We start from the raw sequence: 18429 nt of genomic DNA, 5'->3' as shown, positions 1-18429 counted from the left end.
CGCGGCTTGGCAGCGCGACGCGCATGCTCAGTCCGACAGCTCTCCGGGCGGGGCGGGGAAGCCAGCGCTCCGAGGCGGGGGGAGGAGCGCTCACGCAGCCGCCCCTGACTGGAGCAGGCTCGGCCGCTGCTGCTGCAGCGCTCAGCTCCCGGGCCCTGCCGAAGCCGGGTCTAGCATGTGCCGCGGCTCCCCCGCGGCGGCGGCGGCGGCAGCGGCAGCGGCGGCGGCGGCTCCTCTGCAGCAGCCTCAGCAGCAGCGGCCGCCATGGCCAAGGGCAGCGTGGAGCTCACCCGCGAGTTGCAAGGTACGAGGCTGCCTCGGTCTCTGGGACGCCCCGTCCGGGAGCATCCCAGACCCAGCGCGTTCCTCCCCGCGGTGCACCCCAGTCTGGTGCCTCACCCCTCCCACCCACCCTACCCCATGCACCCCGGCTCCAAGGCAGCCCCTGAATCCCAGTCCGGGTATCGCTGTCCCCGGAGTATCCTCCGCTACCCGCCTTGCCTCACCCGGTCAGGACCTTCCTGTCCCGGAGCCACCCGTCCCGCCCTTCAGTGACAGGTGCAGTTCCCTGGCGCTCCCTGGAGCTGACTCGGCGTTCCTGACCCACCCTCTGCGAAGCGTCCAGTCTCCCCTCCAGAGAGTCCCCGCTTCCCCCGCCGGGCGGGGCCAGGCCCGCCCCGCCCGGCGATGGGAGCTGCCCCTGGTCCTGACCACTGCGTGGCTTAACACCCTCCTCCTCCCGGCCCCGCCCCGGAACTGGCCCTGAAGGGCCCCTTAGGCGCTGCGCAGCGCCCAGACCAGTGGGGCAAAGAAGGGGGTCAGGGAAGAGGCCCTGGATCGGAGCTAAAACCAAGAGCAGGAGAGTCTCTGCGGCTCACCTCCCACAGCCCCTGTCCCAGTCTACCCCCTTCTCGCTACCCACCACCCACACATCAAGGCCTCTCCCGTTTGCATGGCTCTCAGAACCACCCAGCATTGCCACAACCCTGACCCCCAGAGACAGGAGCACAGGCTAGCCCACGCAGAGCTCAGGATGCTTATGGATACTCAGAGGCATGCTACACTGTGGTGATCTCCCACACCTGCACACACACACAGCACAATCACGAGATGTGTGTAAACACATCTTCATAGAGACGGCACCCCAGAACATGTGTGCACACATACACACACACACACACACACACACACACACACACACTCTATATCTGGGTGGCTCAGCCAGCAGATGGGTATGGGGCTCATTTAAACATTAATTCCTCTCCCTGCCCAACACACACACAGAGGAACTGTCTGGCTCTGTGCCCCTTCCACAGCATACTCATTCACACTTACCTGTCCCCACCAATGCCACCCTCAGGCTCCCTAACATCTCCAGGAGGCAGGCACACTCATAGTAAAGACAGCCACTCATACCCAGACCACCTAGAATATAATCAAAGGGACACCCCACACCCCCACACACTGACTCACTGTGTATGTGTCAATGGCTGTTGTAGTGCATGGGTTGGAAAAATTCTTCACACCCTCAGAAGTGTAAGACACACCCTCCCACAGACAGTCAGCAACTGTCCCCTGACTCAGGGACATCAGGAGCCGGAGTTTTCTCCACACCCTACTCCCTCTCTGATAGGAAGAGAAAAGTCGAAAAAGAGAGAGTATGAAAAGTCACCCAAGAAGGAAAGGCCTCTGTCCCTGTCCTCCTTTCTTTGTCTCTCTGTTTCTCTCTCTTCCCATTTGACCCTGACTCTGCCTCTATCTGGAGAGCCCTGGGAGGTGGGGGTAGCCAGGGTAAGGGGAAGCTCTGAGCAGGCCCCCACCCACCCTCAGACAGCATCCGGAGGTGCCTGAGCCAAGGGGCTGTGCTCCAACAACATCGTGTGAAGTTGGAAACAAAGCCCAAGAAGTTTGAGGACCGAGTGCTGGTGAGGGCACTGGGCATGTGGGGAGTGAGGAGGTGGCTGGTGAGGGCAGCTGGCCAGTAGAGGGCAGGGAGCTGGTAGGGCAGAGGAGACAGAAGTGGGTGGTCACTGACAAGATGAAACCTGAGGGGAGGAGGCAGGGCTGGACTGGGTTGATGTCCAGAAGAAGTCTAGGATAGGGCATCAGGTTGGGGAGCAGAGATGAAGGGCTTAAGGAGGGCAGAAGCACCAGGGCCCAGCAGCCACCATGAGCTGCTGATATTCTTTTCCTCTCTCTGCAGGCCCTGACCTCCTGGCGCCTCCACCTCTTCCCCGTCAAAGTCCCAGCCAAGGTGAGTTGGGCTGAGGAGCAGGAGAGCACCTGGCATGCTCCCTACCTCCTGAGCCTGGCAACCCAGGTCCTTACCAGGAGCTGAGCATCTCCATCCCTCCTAGGTGGAGAGCTCCTTCAATGTGCTGGAGATCCGTGCCTTCAACACGCTCAGTCAGAACCAGGTGAGTACCAGGGCTCTGGGCCCCACTACTGGGCCAGCTGGAGGAGGGAGCAGAGAGGAGGGAGTCTGAGGCTCTGAAACTTCCTCTCCCCCAGATCCTGGTGGAGACAGAGCGTGGCATGGTGAGCATGCGGCTGCCATCAGCTGAAAGTGTGGACCAGGTGACGCGACATGTGAGCTCTGCCCTGTCCAAGGTCTGCCCTGGCCCTGGGTGAGTGGCAAATGAGGGGTCTCTTAAGGGATTAGATGAGAGGGAGACTTCTCCTTCCCTTCCTCCTTCCCCTGGACCAGGGCCGAGGAGAAGGAAAGCTCTCATGTCCCCACTCCTGCTTTTTCCTGGGATGCAGGAGCTATAATGTGAGAAGAATTAAGAGCCTCTTTCCAGCCCTCTCTGGGATGACTTGTTTCTTTTCCAGATGTTTGATCCGGCGGGGAAACGCAGACACCCCAGAGGGGCCCCGAGACACATCCCCCAACTCCGAGACTTCAACATCTACCACCCACAGTGTCTGTGGTGAGCAGGGGCAGATGTGAGGAAAGTAGGCCCTAAACCATCTTGCCCCATGTCTGGAGCCCTTTGTGCATGGGGTGTTGCCTGGGCAGGCAGGGAGGGGCTTTGCCTGCCCTGAGGACTTCATAGCTCCCAGACCTCAGGAAGTTCATGATATAACAAGAACAAAGAGCACTGGCACATAAAGTGACCTTGACTGTTCTTGAAACCCAAGCCTATTCCCTGTCTCCTTACCCTCATGGAGCCAGCCTATCTCCTGCCCTACAGGTGGCTTCTCTGAGACCTACGCTGCTCTGTGTGACTACAATGGGCTACACTGCCGTGAGGAGGTTCAATGGGTACGTTGGGCAGGGTCCCCGTAGGGGACAGGTGGGGCCTGGAGGGAGGGGGCCAAGGAGGAAGTGGGGAGCAGGTGTGAGCCAGTTCCACCTCTCCAAGGATGTGGACACCATCTACCATGCTGAAGATAACCGGGAGTTCAATCTTTTGGATTTCAGCCACTTGGAGAGCCGGTAAGCAGATGGGACAGAGATTCTACCCTCAAATTCCTAGCTTCAGCCCAATCCCAGCCTTTCCCAGGAGCGCCCTTCTGGTCCCACAGCCCCCGCTCTATTTCCCCAACTCCATCCCATCCCCATCTACCCATCTAGGTCTTCCCCAGCCCAACCACCCCATCCTTGGTCTCTTCTTTTCTGACCCAGCCACCTGTTCACCACTTTTCTGCCCCCTTCCATATCCCCACAGAGACTTGGCCCTAATGGTGGCAGCCCTGGCCTACAACCAGTGGTTCACCAAACTCTACTGCAAGGACTTGCGGCTGGTAGGAACTAGGAGGGGCTGGTGAGATGGGAGGAATAGTGCCCCCTTTGGCCCCTGATTGCAAGACCCCCTCTGTTCTCAGGGCTCTGAAGTGCTAGAACAGGTGCTACACACCCTGAGCAAGTCGGGGAGCCTCGAAGAGCTGGTGCTGGACAACGCCGGGCTTAAGACGTGAGGCCAGCCTCCTCCTTGGGCAGTAGTGCACCCTTGATATAGTTTTAGGGTCCCAGAACCTCAGAGTATGCTATAGGCCTCTGGACTATCTTATCCAGTGCCTCTCTTTACAGAAGAGGAGACCGAGGCCAAAAGAGGGCACGAAGCAAGTCGGAGGTCAAGCTAGGACTCAGACCCAGGCCTCTGACCCCCAGCTCCATGGCCTTTCCCCAGGGTGTTCCATGCCCCATCCTCTTTTTCCATTAACTACCAAGCAGGGTGGGCTGCTCCAATCTTGAGGACCCAAAGCTGACCTTTGTCTCAGCACAACTTCCGGTGTGGAATACCCCCAGGTACTCCGGAGTGGTGACAAGCTCCCTGGCAGGCCCTGAGCTGTTCCCCTGTTGTGGGGGCCTCTGACCATTGCAACCCCAGCCAGGCAGGCAGGTAGAGGAGGAGGGGAAGCCCAAGGGCTGGGACATGGGGCTCAGCTCAGGACAAATCCTTCCTCCCCTTCCCTGAAGGGACTTTGTCCAGAAGCTGGCCGGGGTGTTTGGGGAGAACGGGAGCTGTGTGCTGCATGCCCTCACTCTGTCCCACAACCCCATCGAGGACAAGGGTGAGCCCCAGCCCTGAATCCTGTCCCCATCACAATGCAGACCCCTGTCCTAGCCCAGAGCCCAACCAGGTCTGAACAGGGGCTCTCCAGTGCCCCCTGCCCTGACACCTACATCCCTGACCCCAGGCCTGTACCCTACTCGAGTCCCCAACCTGACTTTGTGCCACCTGCGCCCACGGCCCTGCCTCTCACTGGGCCCCTTTCTCTCTCCACTCCCCAGGATTCCTCAGTCTGAGTCAGCAGCTCCTCTGCTTCCCCACTGGCCTCACCAAACTGTGCCTGGCCAAGACTGCCATTTCCCCTCGAGGTACTTGCGCCAGGACCCCTGACCTCTGACCCTACCCCGGTGCTGCCTGGGGTATTGAGCTCCAGAGGTACACCCACACACTCACACACCACCTCAGGGACGGAGGAGTGAAAAGGAGCCACGTTTGGGGAGTGGGGAAGAGTTATGTACTGAGGGGAAGAGGTGGGGCTGGGGGCCAACCCAGCCCAGTGCCCGCTGTGCTCAGGGCTCCAGGCACTCGGCCAGACCTTTGGGGCCAACCCAGCCTTTGCCAGCTCCCTTCGATACCTGGACCTGAGCAAGAACCCTGGGCTCCTCGCCACGGACGAGGCCAATGTGAGTCCTCGGAACAGCCTCAGTCCCCTGCAGAAAGCATGCTCAAGCTTCAGGAGCTGGGAGGCCTTCTGCCTTAGGGTCCCTGGGGGTGGCGAGACTCTTATCATCCCTTCCCTGCAGCTCCTCTATCCTTCCTGCTCTAGGCCCTCTACAGTTTTCTGGCCCAACCCAATGCCCTGGTGCACCTGGACCTGTCAGGGACTGACTGCGCCATAGACTTGGTGAGGAGTTGGTGGGGGAAGCCCATCCAAGGTGATTTGGGGAGACCACGGTGGGCCTCTGTCTCACCCCCCATCCCTGAGTACACAGGTGGGCAGAGCTGTCTGGATGACTTCAGGTTCAGCTGAAGTATAAAGCAATGTCCGTAGTTTATACAGTGTGGCACTTTATCCAGGTCATAGGGTTGTGCTGGCTGTGCCTAAAGGCCAGCCGTTGCTCCATTCCCCAGCTGTGTGCCCTGGTGCAGGAGTGTGTCCCGGGGGAATGGATGCTTCTTCTAACTTGAACAAGCCATCTTAGGAGTCAGTGGTGGCCCTGACTTTACACATCCACTGCCTGTGAGCAGCTCCACGCCCCTGGAAGCCAGACAGGGAGTAGACCCACGTTCCACAGGGGAGAAAACAGAGGCTTCAAGAATCTGAGTGGGCATCAACAGCGGAACTCACACAGGCCAACCAGAAAGTGAAGAGCCAGGAACCTTGATGGGGAGGGAGGAGGGGTCTTTTCCTGCCACTCCCCCACCCCTTCCAGCTCCCCTGAGACCCACCACGTCTCCCCCACAGCTTCTCGGTGCCCTGCTCCACGGCTGCTGCTCCCACCTCACCTACCTCAACCTGGCTCGCAACAGCTGCTCCCACAGGTGGGAAGGAGGGGGAAGGGAGGACAGGGCAAGCCATGGCCAACCCCCTCCCTTGCTGACCCCAGGGGTCTCTCCACAGGAAGAGTCGAGAGGCCCCACCGGCCTTCAAGCAGTTCTTCAGCAGCGCCTACACACTGAGCCACGTCAACCTGTCAGCCACGAAGCTGCCCCTGGAGGCCCTCAGGTCGGGTGGGTGCAGGGTTGGGGGGGCATCCAAGGGAGCCACGGGGAGCGGGGAGGGGTAAAGGAGGGCCTGCTGACCTTCCCCCACAGGGCGCTGCTTCAGGGCCTCTCCCTCAACAGTCACCTCAGTGACCTGCACCTGGATCTCAGCAGCTGTGAGGTGAGCCCCCAGTCCCCAGCCCCTCTGCCCACCCCCCACCCATGTGCATTTCTCAGACCTAAGTCAAACCCTGGCTCCATCTAGCCTCTATGCTGACCCTCTGCAACCCCCTGACCTGGCCACACCATCATGTTCCCCTCTCAATCTGGGGTGTGGCCCTGTTTTCCAGAGGCCATTCATTTTCAGTTTCTAGTATCTCGGTCCTTCAAGCTTTGGGGTGGAAGATACCAGACTTTTCCACCAGAGGGCAGGAGCAAGCTGTCTCAGGAATAGCAGCGTTTCTGGCCGAAGGGAGTGACCCCTAGGGAAGGATCTGGTATAGGGAAAGAGCCTCCCTGATTTTACACCCAGATCCTGGCATGACCTTGAGTCCTGTTGTGACTACTCTGATCTCTAAGTATTAAAGGTACCATATCCCCCACCCCAATCCCTGCCTTCCCCACCTCACCTTGTCCCTGCAGCTCCGCTCAGCGGGAGCCCAAGCCTTGCAGGAGCAACTGGGAGCTGTCACCTGTGTAGGCAGCCTGGATCTGTCGGACAATGGTGAGTAGCAGTGCCTCCCTTCCCTGGGGCCAGAGGAGAACAGGGGCCTGGGGCATGCAGAAGCAGCCCTGAAGGGACACCAGTCAGCCTCAGGCCTCGAGGCCAGGCCTCTCCCATCTGCTCACCAGGGTTCGACTCGGACCTCCTGACACTGGTGCCCGCACTTGGCAAGAACAAGTCCCTCAAGCACCTGTTTCTGGGCAAGAACTTCAATGTCAAGGCCAAGTGAGGCCCCCTTTCCATGCCCACAGACCCTTGTCCCATCATTCACCCATCCTCTTGGCTCACCGCATTACCTCTGGCCACCTCTCTCCTCCTCCAATAGCATGACCCCAGCCCCTCCCCTCCTACTCTGAGCCCCGCCTCCCTGCAGGACCCTGGAGGAGATCCTCCACAAGTTGGTGCAGCTGATCCAGGAAGAGGACTGTGTGAGTGCCTGGGCCTGGGAGGGACCTGCAGTTGGAGGAGGCTTCTGGGACTGGGCCCAACCCCACCTTGCCCACACAGTCCCTGCAGTCCCTGTCGGTGGCAGACTCCCGGTTGAAGCTTCGCACCAGCATCCTCATCAATGCCCTGGGCAGCAACACCTGCCTAGCCAAGGTGGATCTGAGCGGCAATGGCATGGAGGACATCGGGGCCAAGATGCTGTCTAAGGCCCTCCAGATAAATTCCTCCCTCAGGTGGGGCCCACACCGGGACTCCCTTACCTGGAGCCCCAGCTCCTTCCCATACATACATAATCTCCCTGCTTGCCTTGATGCTCTGGACCCCAGCTTCCAGAAGATCCCCAGCCCCAGAACAATTTCTGACCAAGAGGATTGTGTCCCTGGCCCCTAGTAGGGACCCAGGGGGAGGGGTGCCAAACTGGTGCTTACCCTGCCCCCAGAACTATCCTATGGGATCGGAACAATACATCTGCCCTGGGCTTCCTGGACATCGCAAGGGCCCTGGAGAGGTGAGTAGACCATGGTCCTGCCCTGATCCAAGTCCCCAGCCTCCCTGTGCCTGGACCAGGCCTGAACAACTCTTGCCCCACCCCAGCCCCTTTGGCCTATTTGCACAGAAATTTTAGGAAGGGCCATGAAAGAGAGAAATGATGAGCAAGCAGGCTGGAGGGTGGCTCACCAACAGAGGAGGCAGGGGCCTTCCATCCCCACCTGTTCCCACCCAGCTGTGCCCCTGTGTCCCACAGCAACCACACGTTGCGCTTCATGTCCTTCCCCGTGAGTGACATCTCCCAAGCCTACCGCAGCGCCCCTGAGCGCACCGAGGACGTCTGGCAGAAGGTGCAGGGTGCTGTCCTAAGCAGGGTGGGACAGCAAGGGGCAGGGGCCAGCCCACATCCCTAGGCCCTGACCCACCACCCCCATCATCTCCAGATCCAATGGTGCTTAGTGAGGAACAACCACTCCCAGACGTGCCCCCAGGAGCAGGCCTTCAGGCTGCAACAGGGCCTGGTGACCAGCAGCGCCGAGCAAGTAAACGTTTCCCTCTGGGACACAGGGGGCACACCTGGGGCATGCAGGGCACAGGTGTGATGGGAGAGAAAATTGAGTAGGGGAGCATGAAGAGGCACTGCATGGTGGTCCTTATCACTGGACTGAGCATGTGGGGAAGCATAAAGAGAGGACATGCAGGATATGGGTTTCAAACATATGTAGGCGAACACAGGAGTGCACAGGACTCCAGGTTCTCACCTGGGCATTCAAGAACGCCATAGCAAGGGAGACCAGGCCAGCCAGAGACATCATCTCCACCACTGTCGGTGCCAGCACCAGTAGCACTGCCTAAGGGGTCCCACCTGCAAAGATATGGAAGCAGGGGTCCCCTTGACACCCCTGCCACTGTGCTCCAGATGCTGCAGCGGCTGTGTGGACGGGTGCAGGAGGAGGTTCGGGCCCTGAGGCTGTGCCCCTTGGAGCCCGTGCAGGATGAGCTACTCTACGCTCGGGACCTCATCAAGGATGCCAAGAACTCCCGGGCGGTAAGCCCTCCACAGCCCACCCTTCCCCCACAGTCTAGAGAACCCAAGAAGGCTGACCACGCAAAGCCATGCCAGCCCTGCCCTGTGCATCTGCCTTCCTAGCCTAGGCCCCCCAGAGACCTAGCAAGTCCTGGTTCTGGCCTGCTAATCATAACCCCTTCCTTCTCCAGCTGTTTCCCAGCCTCTATGAGCTGGGCCACGTGCTGGCCAATGACGGGCCTGTGCGGCAGAGGCTGGAATCAGTAGCAAGTGAGGTGTCCAAAGCTGTGGACAAGGAACTGCAGGCAAGTCCTGGAGGAAGGTGGAAGCCATGGTGGGAGCCCAGTGTTGACTGAGGTCCTAAGCCAAGAGCTGAAGTCAAACTGGGGAGACTACTGGAGGGCCAGGAGGACAGGCACAGAGTCAAGACCACCCACAGTCCCACTGTGCCAAGGCATTGCTGCAATATGAGCTTGGGATTTTTTTCTGCTAGCTTTGTCCCTGAACTCTGACCATTGGATAGTTCTTTTTTTTTTTTTTTTTTTTTTTTTTTTTTAAGGCAGTCTCACTCTGTCGCCCAGGCTGAAGTACACTGGTGCAATCTCAGCTCACTGTAACCTCTACCTCCCGGGTTCAAGCAATTCTCCTGCCTCAGCCTCCCAAGTAGCTGGGATTACAGGCTTGTGCCACAATGCCTGGCTAATTATTGTATTTTTAGTAGAGATAGGGTTTCACCATGTTGGCCAGACTGGTCTTGAACTCCTGACCTCAAGTGATCCACCCACCTCAGCCTCCCAAAGTGCTGGGATTACAGGCATGAGCCACTGTGCCCAGCCCCACTCTGGGTTTTGATCCTTGGACTGACTCCCCCTGTCTATATTGTAGGGTGGAAGGAGCACTGACCAGAAAGTGGGGAAGCCTAAGTGTCCAAGGCTTTGCCACTAATGGTTTTGTGACTGTAGGTGGGACCCTCAGTCTCAGCATGAGGGGCTGGAATAGAGAAAGTCACTTCTACTGTGGTGCCAACCCTGACCCTGCTTGCCTTGGGTCTCTGGCCTCCCTTTCCCCCAAACTAGGTGATCCTGGAGTCCATGGTCAGCCTGACACAGGAGTTATGCCCTGTGGCCATGCGGGTGGCAGAGGGGCACAACAAGATGCTGAGCAATGTGGCAGAGCGTGTCACTGTACCCCGGAACTTCATCCGAGGGGCACTACTGGAGCAAGCGGGACAGGACATTCAGAACAAGCTGGAGTGAGAGGCAAAGGGCAGGGCTGGGGGCTGGACTGGATTTGGCCCAGATCACTTAGGGACTTGGGACTGGAGAGCTATCAGCAATGAATAATGAATGGCACAATCTCCATTGCAAGAATCAATCTTTAACCAAATGCAACCTTGCTATTTAGGGTCTGACTGGTCTTTGCCCTAGAAATCTAAGTGCTGAGCTGGGGTTTAGGAGCCAAGGTGGTGCCCACACAGATGTACACACACACACTCACATACATACACCAGCAATGAGAAATACACCAATGCTCCCTAGGAGGCATGGACAAAGAAAGGTCCCTGAGTTAGGTACATGGAAGCTCTGTCTTCCTCCCAGTTTTCATTGCCCCTAGAGTTCTTTCATTCTGGGTCTGGGTGCCACCATGCACCAAAGCAAAGGAAAACTAGTACAAATACCCATGAAATAGCCAGGCTCAAGGAGAGGTCTTTTCTACCCTCACAGTAGCAACTAGCAGGATCCAGTTACTCAGCACTCCAGTGACCTTGCTGTGTTCCACTGGGGCTCCAGGGGCCTGACCTAGGGTCCCCTTGTTCCTTCTTCTCCTCTAATTCCTCTGTCCCCACACATAGTTGGGCTGGGGGCTCCGGGGTGGAACTAGATGTGTGCTTATGGAGAAAAGAGTGTCTCGAGCCTAGGCTGCCTCCTCTCGCAGCCACATGCACTCCATGGGCAGCTGGCCATTCTCTCAGGCTCTGCGGGAGGGAGTGGCTCAGGGGCCACGTGGGGGGCTTAGGTGCTACTGTTCTGAGCAGCCACACCTGTGCCCACAGTGAAGTGAAGCTCTCAGTTGTCACCTATCTAACCAACTCCATAGTGGACGAGATCCTTCAAGAGCTCTACCATTCCCACAAGAGCCTGGTAAGACTTCTGCAACCTGGCCTAGCTTGGGCATGCCCTCCACCCCACATCATCCTGTCTCCCTAATCGCCCTCCCCCCAAGGCCCTGGGAGGTGGGCAGCTTCCTTGGAATCCTGTTCATACCTGCCCTTCCCCAGGCCCGGCACCTGACCCAGCTAAGAACGCTGTCAGATCCACCAGGGGGCCCAGGACAAGGGCAGGATCTGTCTTCCCGGGGCCGAGGCCGGAACCATGACCATGAGGAGACCACAGATGATGAACTTGGGACCAACATTGTAAGCCCCCCACTCCCTGCTCCCCTCCTTAAAAACCTGGGCCTTGCCCTTAAACCTGCACAACACTGTCCCCTTCTACTGCTCTGGACTCCCCTGGCCACCTCACTGTGCCTGGCCTTCTGCCCCTAACCCCAATCCAGCCCAATCTCTTCTTTCATCCCAATGGCTCAACCCCCTGAGGAGTGAGGGGCAGAATGGATTCAAACGAGAAGGCTTTATGAGGAGTGGGTAGCTCTGGGTGAGGTTCCTGGCCCTGCCACTTGTCTTCATTTCTGCAGGACACTATGGCCATCAAAAAGCAGAAACGCTGCCGCAAGATCCGGCCGGTATCTGCCTTCATCAGTGAGTATCCCAGCCTCTGTTCTCATGGGCACCCTCCAGAGCCCCTCTTTCCCTTGAATTTTTCTCTGTCTCCCCATCCTGCTTTCTCCCCATTCCTCTGCTAGTCCCTCTAATGCTGCTGTCCTTGCAGGTGGGAGCCCTCAGGACATGGAAAGCCAACTGGGGAACCTGGGGATCCCCCCTGGCTGGTTCTCAGGACTCGGGGACAGCCAGCCCACAGCTAGTGGCTCCTGGGAAGGTCTATCTGAGCTGCCCACTCATGGCTACAAACTAAGGCATCAAACACAAGGGAGGCCCCGCCCACCCAGGACCACACCTCCAGGACCTGGTCGGCCCAGCGTGAGTCCCTAAGGCCTCACAAGAGGATCACCTTCACTTAGTGTGATGCCAGAGCCAGGGGTTTTACTTTTAGGACCCAAATGCCAGAGACAGGCAGGAGCCCAGGCATGCCAGTGAACAGATGAGGGATTATCCAGTTTGTATGGGAGTTAGATCTTGTCACACATAAGAAATCTTTGCCTGCCAGGCAGTGCCATTCTTATTTTGGTGAAGAATAGAGCCACCAAGAACACCAAGAGACACCAAGCTTAGGAAACACCGGGTGAACCGACGTGTAAATTTCCATAACTGTCCAAGCCCAAAGGGGAATGCCCTGAGTGCATGGGAGGTGGGGCTTCCGAACCTAGATGAGATGTCCCATAGGACTTTCCTCCCAGCAGATGTCAGCACCTGGGACTCGTCAGGAGAATGGGATGGCCACCCGCCTAGATGAGGGGCTGGAGGACTTCTTCAGCCGAAGGGTCATGGATGAAAGTTCCAGGTGTGATGCCTAAACACACTCCCATTTTCAGCAGGGCCCAAGGCCCTAGAAGGGCTCCGTGTCCTCCCAGCTCCCTTGGGAGTCTCTATAACAACAGTGCCCAAAGCCAGTCTCCATGGGACATTTCCCCACATTCTCATCCTTCCCTGCCCAGCCCTTAGGTTCCATGGCCTCTGCATCTTCTCAGGACAGCTGGAAAGAATGGGGCAAGAGTGAACCACCGCAGTGGGGTTGGGGGCAGGTGGGGATGAGAGGGAGGCGGGGGGCAGCAGCCCTGGGACAGGATACCATTAGTGGTGACAGGCCCAGGGGGTAGTGTTCCCCACACTGTCCAGCTGACTGCCCAGTGTCTGTCCATGAGGAACCAGGTCACTCGGAGAAGCTGAGAGGAGATGTGGGGGAGGTGGGGGAGACGGGAAGAAACAGTCAGTCTGGGGGAAAGGCCGCTGGAGGATTACAACAGGACAGAGAAGGCGAGGGCATCATCTCCCCTCAAAACTAAGTGGAAAGGGCTGCAGTGCAGCAGGAGAGACCAGATGAAAGGAAAGCAGGTTCAGCAGACCCAGGATTGAGCTTGCATCTGGCATTTGTCACTAACTTACCCCAACTACCAGCTACCCCCGGACTCTGAGGACCGTGCGGCCAGGACTCTCGGAGCCACCGCTGCCTCCACTTCAGAAGAAGAGGCGCCGGGGCCTGTTTCACTTTCGCCGGCCCCGGAGCTTCAAGGGGGACAGGGGGCCAGGGTCCCCCACCACTGGACTCCTCCTCCCTCCACCCCCACCCCCTCCCCCGACTCAGGAGAGCCCCCCGAGCCCAGACCCCCCAAGCCTCGGCAATAACTCCTCTCCCTGCTGGAGCCCAGAGGAGGAGAGCAGCCTCCTCCCTGGATTTGGTGGGGGCCGGGGGCCTTCCTTCCACAGGAAGATGGTAAGTGAGGCAGGGAATGCTGTGTCTTCACCTTTTCCTGCCCCACACATATCCTGGTCTCCTACCCCACCCCAAGCTTAATGGAGGAATGCTAGGACCCAGGGTTCTTGGGAATGTTGGTCATATCTATTCTCCTCTCCTTGAGAGTGGACTAAGACCATAGCTAAGAGCATGCTGGGAGTGCTGTATGTGAATACAGACATTGGAAGGACTCTTTAGAGGGTCTCAGCAGGGCTTCCCCATGGCTAGGGGCTCCATGAGGAAGGGGTCCTCCTGACAACTCCCTTGCAGCCTGGGGAGCCCCCTTCCACCAGGAACTGTTAATAAGAGACCTTGTTCTAGGGCACTGAGGAGTCGGAGCCAGGGGAGGAGGGCCCAGCCCCTGGGACAGCACAGCAGCCAAGGGTTCACGGTGTCGCCCTTCCCGGGTTGGAAAGAGCCAAGGGTTGGAGCTTCGATGGGAAACGAGAGGTGAGTGGAGTCTGGGACAACAAACTGTGGATCCCGAGGGTACCTGTCCACCACCCTCTCCTCCCTGCTCCCTCATCCCTGGTGGCTCAGTAGGGAAAGCAGATGCTTTGGAATTAGAAGATGTTAGCTGCTGTTCAGCCCCCACCACATACTTACCATGGAATCCTGGACTGGTCACTTAACCTCTTGGAGCCTCTCCTTCTTTACTGTAAAATGAGGGGTTATAAAAATACTTACCTCTAGAGCTCTGTTTCCCAAGCAGTGTTGACTCGACTATAACCTTTGTGACTGATTTTTACCTGAATTATTACTTACATAATATTTTTATTTAAATTAACTCACCTTTTTTTAACTTAGGCTAGACCTAGGCATTATCATCTTTAAAATCACAGGCTTTTTGAATGAGTCTTGTTTTTTTCTACTACACATAAAATAAACATGTAACTATAAAGATGGAAGTATACTTATTCGTGTAAGCATTTCTTGTGCCCCTGGGGAGGTATGCGTGCCACTCTTTGGGAAACAGTTTAAGTGTCTAGGGACTAATGATATGAGGATGACATGGAGATGCTAGAGCAGAAGCCCTTTGTCAGCTGCAGTCCTGCCATGGAGGAGACTTTCTTACGGCCTGACCCACTGTTCTTTCAGGGCCCAGGCCCAGACCAGGAGGGCAGCACCCAGACCTGGCAGAAACGGCGCTCTTCGGATGATGCAGGTAAGAACGGTCATATTCAAGCCCTTCCTTTGACCCCTCTTCTCAGGGACCCCTGCTAATTAATCTACCTTATTCATTTCTCCTTCCCTCTTTCTCATCCCCTCTCTCTACTCCAGGGCCTGGAGCCTGGAAGCCCCCACCACCACCCCAAAGCACCAAACCAAGCTTCAGCGCCATGCGCCGAGCAGAGGCTACGTGGCACATAGGTATGGAAAGCCTCTTTCGGGCAGCGGTTCTGAAAGCCCAGGGTGTATCCAAAGAAACAGAAGCCATGGCTTCTGTGCTGGGGAATTTATGGCCAAGGTGGAGCAGTGAGAAGTCAGCACAGTGAAAATGTTTAAGGATATGTAAAAGCTACGCCCAAAAGAGACAACCCAATCCAAGCAAAGCTTCTACAGAATAAAAGCAGCTTCTCCAGTGTTAGCAGACCGGATGGCTCTGGTGAATTCTCTAGGGCAGCTGCAGCCTCTGGTCACCATCAGCACAGTGGTACCCTCTGTAGAGAAGGCTTCTCTCTGTACCTTGCTGGGAAGAGGGTGGGCAAGTCAAACTGCCAGCAAGTATCAGCTATGGCAGGCCCACCTCACACATTCCAGCCTCCTCCAGATGTCACTCATCAACTCACCCTCAGCTCACACAGAAAGGTGCCCCAAACATGGGCAAGAGCTCTGCCTCGGAGGTCAGAAACCTGTGGTATTAGTTTTCCTCAGCCACCCACGATCTTAAACAAGTCATTTACTTTCTGGCTCCATGACTGGAGGAATAAAAGGGAGGGGACTGGGGATTACCCCAGGCATGACACTTCCCTTCTGCTGGCTTCAGAGCACCTTCCATTTAGGGAGCCACTAAAGAAAAGCTGGTCAGCTCAGCATCAACTTCACTTGCCAAAGGCCTGGACTGCGGCCCTCCAGCAATACTGACATAGACAAAACCTCCCTATAGATGGAGACACCCCCTCAGCCTCTTCCACTCCCACCACCAGCCTAGGGCATAAGGGCCAGAAAGAGCTAAGACCTAAGCAGGCTGGTCTGGCTCAGGCCACATGCTCCCAACTGTCCCATCCCACCCATTCTGCATCTGCCCCTCTCTCCCCTATAGTGCAGAACCAGGCCATCCTGAAACTTGGAGTGCCCGTGCCCTTGCCTCCTCCTCCAAGGCCAACCCAGGACTGGGGGCATCTTGGCTGATTTTTTCCATCCCACACACAGGCTAATTAAAGTACTCAAAGCAGGGCTCCATCTTTGATTAAGGAAACCACAATAGTCAGTTGTCCCACTGCACAAACACCTCACATATCCACACGCAGACAACGCTTTCCAGTGTCAGACCCACAAGCTCATGTTGTGTAAAGGCCACAGGGGCGGGAGACAAGTGTGCCAGGGCCCTTCTCCATCTAAATCAGACTTTCAGACAGAGTTCTGGGAATGCCAGGCTGCAGCCTTGGCAGAGCCCCCAGGGCACTGCAGCCTGGATGGGCAGCCACGCCTATGGACCCAGCAGTCCCTGGGCCCTGGCTCTGCCCCAGCAGGAAAGGGCTCGGGCACTGCTCTGCAAGAGGGACAGCTAGGCCAGAGTCCCCTCCAGAGGTGATGGCCTCAGGATGATCCTGGGAAACAAGGGCTAAAGAACATGGGCATAGAAAGGCACATGAAAGGCAGAGACATAGGAGAAAGTGGCCTTGGAGGGAGAAAGTCCTGGCCTCCAGGGCTTCACTGGATTGAGACGGGGAAGGGCTATGCAAGAATGCCTTTTCCTGCAGCTTCTCCTCTCTCCCATCCCCAGCTGAAGAGAGTGTGCCCAACCATAGCTGCCAGAGCCCCAGCCCAGCCTCCCAAGATGGGGAAGAGGAGAAGGAGGGGATCCTCTTCCCAGAGCGGACACTTCCAGCTAGGAATGCCAAGGTGAGGGCCGGCAAGGTAGGCAGGGGAGGCACTTTGATGAGGCAAAGGGACTAACTGAGCCAGCATCTTCCTTCCTCTACCAGCTACAGGACCCCCCTCTAGCTCCACAGCCTCCCAAGCCAGTGGCTGTGCCCAGGGGCCGCCGGCCTCCCCAGGAGCCAGGGGTCAGGGAGGAAGCTGAGGCTGGAGGTGCAGCTCCAGGAGTCAACAAACCCCGGCTAAGGCTGGGCTCACAGCAAGACCAAGAGGAGCCTGAAGTCCAAGGTCGGCCACCCTGGCTGAGTGAGGGGCTCGGGGCACCTCTAGGACTTTGCTGCCCACGTCAGGTCCTCTTCCAGAGCATGGAATGAGTGACAACCAGGAGTCACAGCCTGGATGAGCATCCCAGCCTGAGCCCCACTCCTGTGCTAGACCTGCTTTGACTGTTATTTCAGGGCCCCCTGATCCAGGCCGGCGGACTGTCCCCCTGAAGCCCAAGAGGACACGGCGGGCACAGTCCTGTGACAAGCTGGAACCTGATAGAAGACGGCCCCCTGACCCCACAGGTGCTGGTGGTGAGAGGGCAGATCCCCCTTCCCACCTATCTGTCCAACAACCCCCTACCCCCAATGCCAGGTGGCCACTTGTCCCTGCCCAGGAAACAGGGCTCACTGGATATGTCCCCAGCAGGAACCAGTGAGCCAGGAACAGACTGACAGCTGCCACAACACCCTCCTCAGCCCTCGACATGTGCCTCACAAGGACTCAGACCCCTATCCACCCCCAGCCCCCCAGGGCCCCCTGCCAGCCCCTGTCCTACAGGAGCAAGATGGCAGAACCAGGCATGGGGGAGCTGGAGGCAGGGACTAGAAGAGAGGGAGCCACCTGAAGAGATGGAGGCTCTCAATACCTGCCTGGATTCCTCTCTCTGCAGAGAGCTTCCGGGTAGGGGCCTGTCTCCTCCCCAAGGAGGGAGGATCTCTGTCCCTCTATCCCCAGGGACTCTCTCCCCACTTGTATAGAATAAAAAAACAAAATCACTGCCTGCCTCAAATCTCTGCTGTCTTCCCCATTCACAGCCTCCACCATCTTCTCCCTTCCCACAAACCCTCAGAGGTTGGCCACAGTGGGGAAAAGTGAGAAACATCCCACAGGAATAGACCTGGGGTTCTGAGAGGAGCAGGATTAAAAAACATAACTGCCAAGGGAAGGGGACTAAGTCTCCAAGCCAAAGTGGGTGTTATATACAGGGTCAGGGCTGAGCCATCTGGAGAAGAAACCAAAAGGACAGAAACCAGCACCAGTGTCTGTCCAGATTTGGAGGTGTAATGGGATTGGAAGCCCCGGTGTACTAGAAGGACACTGAGGAGCAGTGTGTGTGTGCGTGTGTGTGTGTCTGTGTGTGCATGTGTGTGCGTGTGTGTGTGTACATGTGCATGCACACTAATGGGGGAATTATATGATGTTGTGTCATCCTGGGGGCAACCTCACTAGTCAGAATTCTCAATAACAGAGTGGCTTGTAGGTGAACGGAAGTCTCTGTGGCATGAGAAGGTCAACAACTAAAGTAGCTGTCTCCCATGGTGTCCTAGCAAATACTATTTTGGCATTCAAGACCCCACTCAAAAGCCTCTTTCTCTGTGAAGCCCTTCCTGATGCCTTCCCTACTCATCCATATTGCACCCTCCCTTAATGAGCTCCCACTGCATCCTGAGCAGGTCCGTAACGTTGCACCTGTCACACTTAATTGCATTGGTGTATTGGCTTATTCTGTCTCTGTCTCCCTGTTCCATATACATCTGTCTCCCCTAAGGGCAGAGGCTGTGTCTTAATCACCTGTGTAGCCCCAGCACCTGGCACAGTGCCTGACACCCAGGAGATACTCAGTAAACGGCTGCTACATTAATACATGAGCAGCTTAAGGGGATGGAGGGTAAAGGTAAATGCTCTTGCATACTCATCACAGACCACAATGTGCCCAAATGTCTTCACGTGTGGTTTGCAGCT

At 57.1% G+C, this 18429-nt stretch overlaps 1 protein-coding gene across 2 annotated transcripts; it reads left to right on the top strand.

The window, feature by feature from the left end:
• Positions 1 to 94: 94 nt before the first annotated feature.
• Positions 95 to 17462, top strand: CARMIL3 (capping protein regulator and myosin 1 linker 3). 2 transcript variants are annotated; one of them, XM_012467405.2, is made up of 40 exons: positions 95 to 304; positions 1831 to 1925; positions 2204 to 2254; positions 2358 to 2417; positions 2512 to 2627; positions 2833 to 2930; positions 3195 to 3265; positions 3366 to 3439; positions 3672 to 3747; positions 3829 to 3917; positions 4424 to 4518; positions 4739 to 4825; positions 5031 to 5140; positions 5284 to 5361; positions 5923 to 5999; positions 6079 to 6183; positions 6273 to 6342; positions 6804 to 6885; positions 7014 to 7110; positions 7259 to 7313; positions 7393 to 7565; positions 7772 to 7840; positions 8078 to 8171; positions 8265 to 8363; positions 8741 to 8869; positions 9040 to 9153; positions 9925 to 10100; positions 10902 to 10989; positions 11127 to 11264; positions 11543 to 11606; positions 11737 to 11945; positions 12326 to 12426; positions 13041 to 13356; positions 13699 to 13827; positions 14476 to 14542; positions 14659 to 14748; positions 16325 to 16443; positions 16527 to 16707; positions 16878 to 16988; positions 17113 to 17462. In XM_012467405.2, the coding sequence occupies exons 1-40, from the start codon at positions 265 to 267 to the stop codon at positions 17136 to 17138; spliced, it is 4119 nt and encodes a 1372-aa protein (XP_012322828.2). In that variant the 5' UTR covers positions 95 to 264; the 3' UTR covers positions 17139 to 17462. The 2 variants fall into 2 exon arrangements, with proteins under 2 accessions (XP_012322828.2, XP_012322820.2); XM_012467397.2 differs by having other exon boundaries at positions 249 to 304; positions 17110 to 17457.
• The last annotated feature ends 967 nt before the right edge of the window (positions 17463 to 18429 follow it).

The sequence above is a fragment of the Aotus nancymaae genome, unplaced genomic scaffold, assembly GCF_030222135.1.
Source record: "Aotus nancymaae isolate 86718 unplaced genomic scaffold, 86718_ANA_hifiasm-v0.15.2.pri h1tg000011l, whole genome shotgun sequence".
NCBI lineage: Eukaryota > Metazoa > Chordata > Mammalia > Primates > Aotidae > Aotus > Aotus nancymaae.
Note: the sequence above shows the minus strand (reverse complement) of the source record. Positions and strands in the feature narration are given on the sequence as shown.

Excerpts from the sequence above, each read along its gene's own strand:
- CARMIL3 (XM_012467397.2), top strand. The coding sequence starts at position 265 with ATGGCCAAGGGCAGCGTGGAGCTCACCCGCGAGTTGCAAG. Across the intron at positions 2,255-2,357 it reads CCGTCAAAGTCCCAGCCAAG|GTGGAGAGCTCCTTCAATGT; the intron begins GTGAGTTGGGCT and ends CATCCCTCCTAG. Across the intron at positions 9,154-9,924 it reads CTGTGGACAAGGAACTGCAG|GTGATCCTGGAGTCCATGGT; the intron begins GCAAGTCCTGGA and ends CCCCCAAACTAG.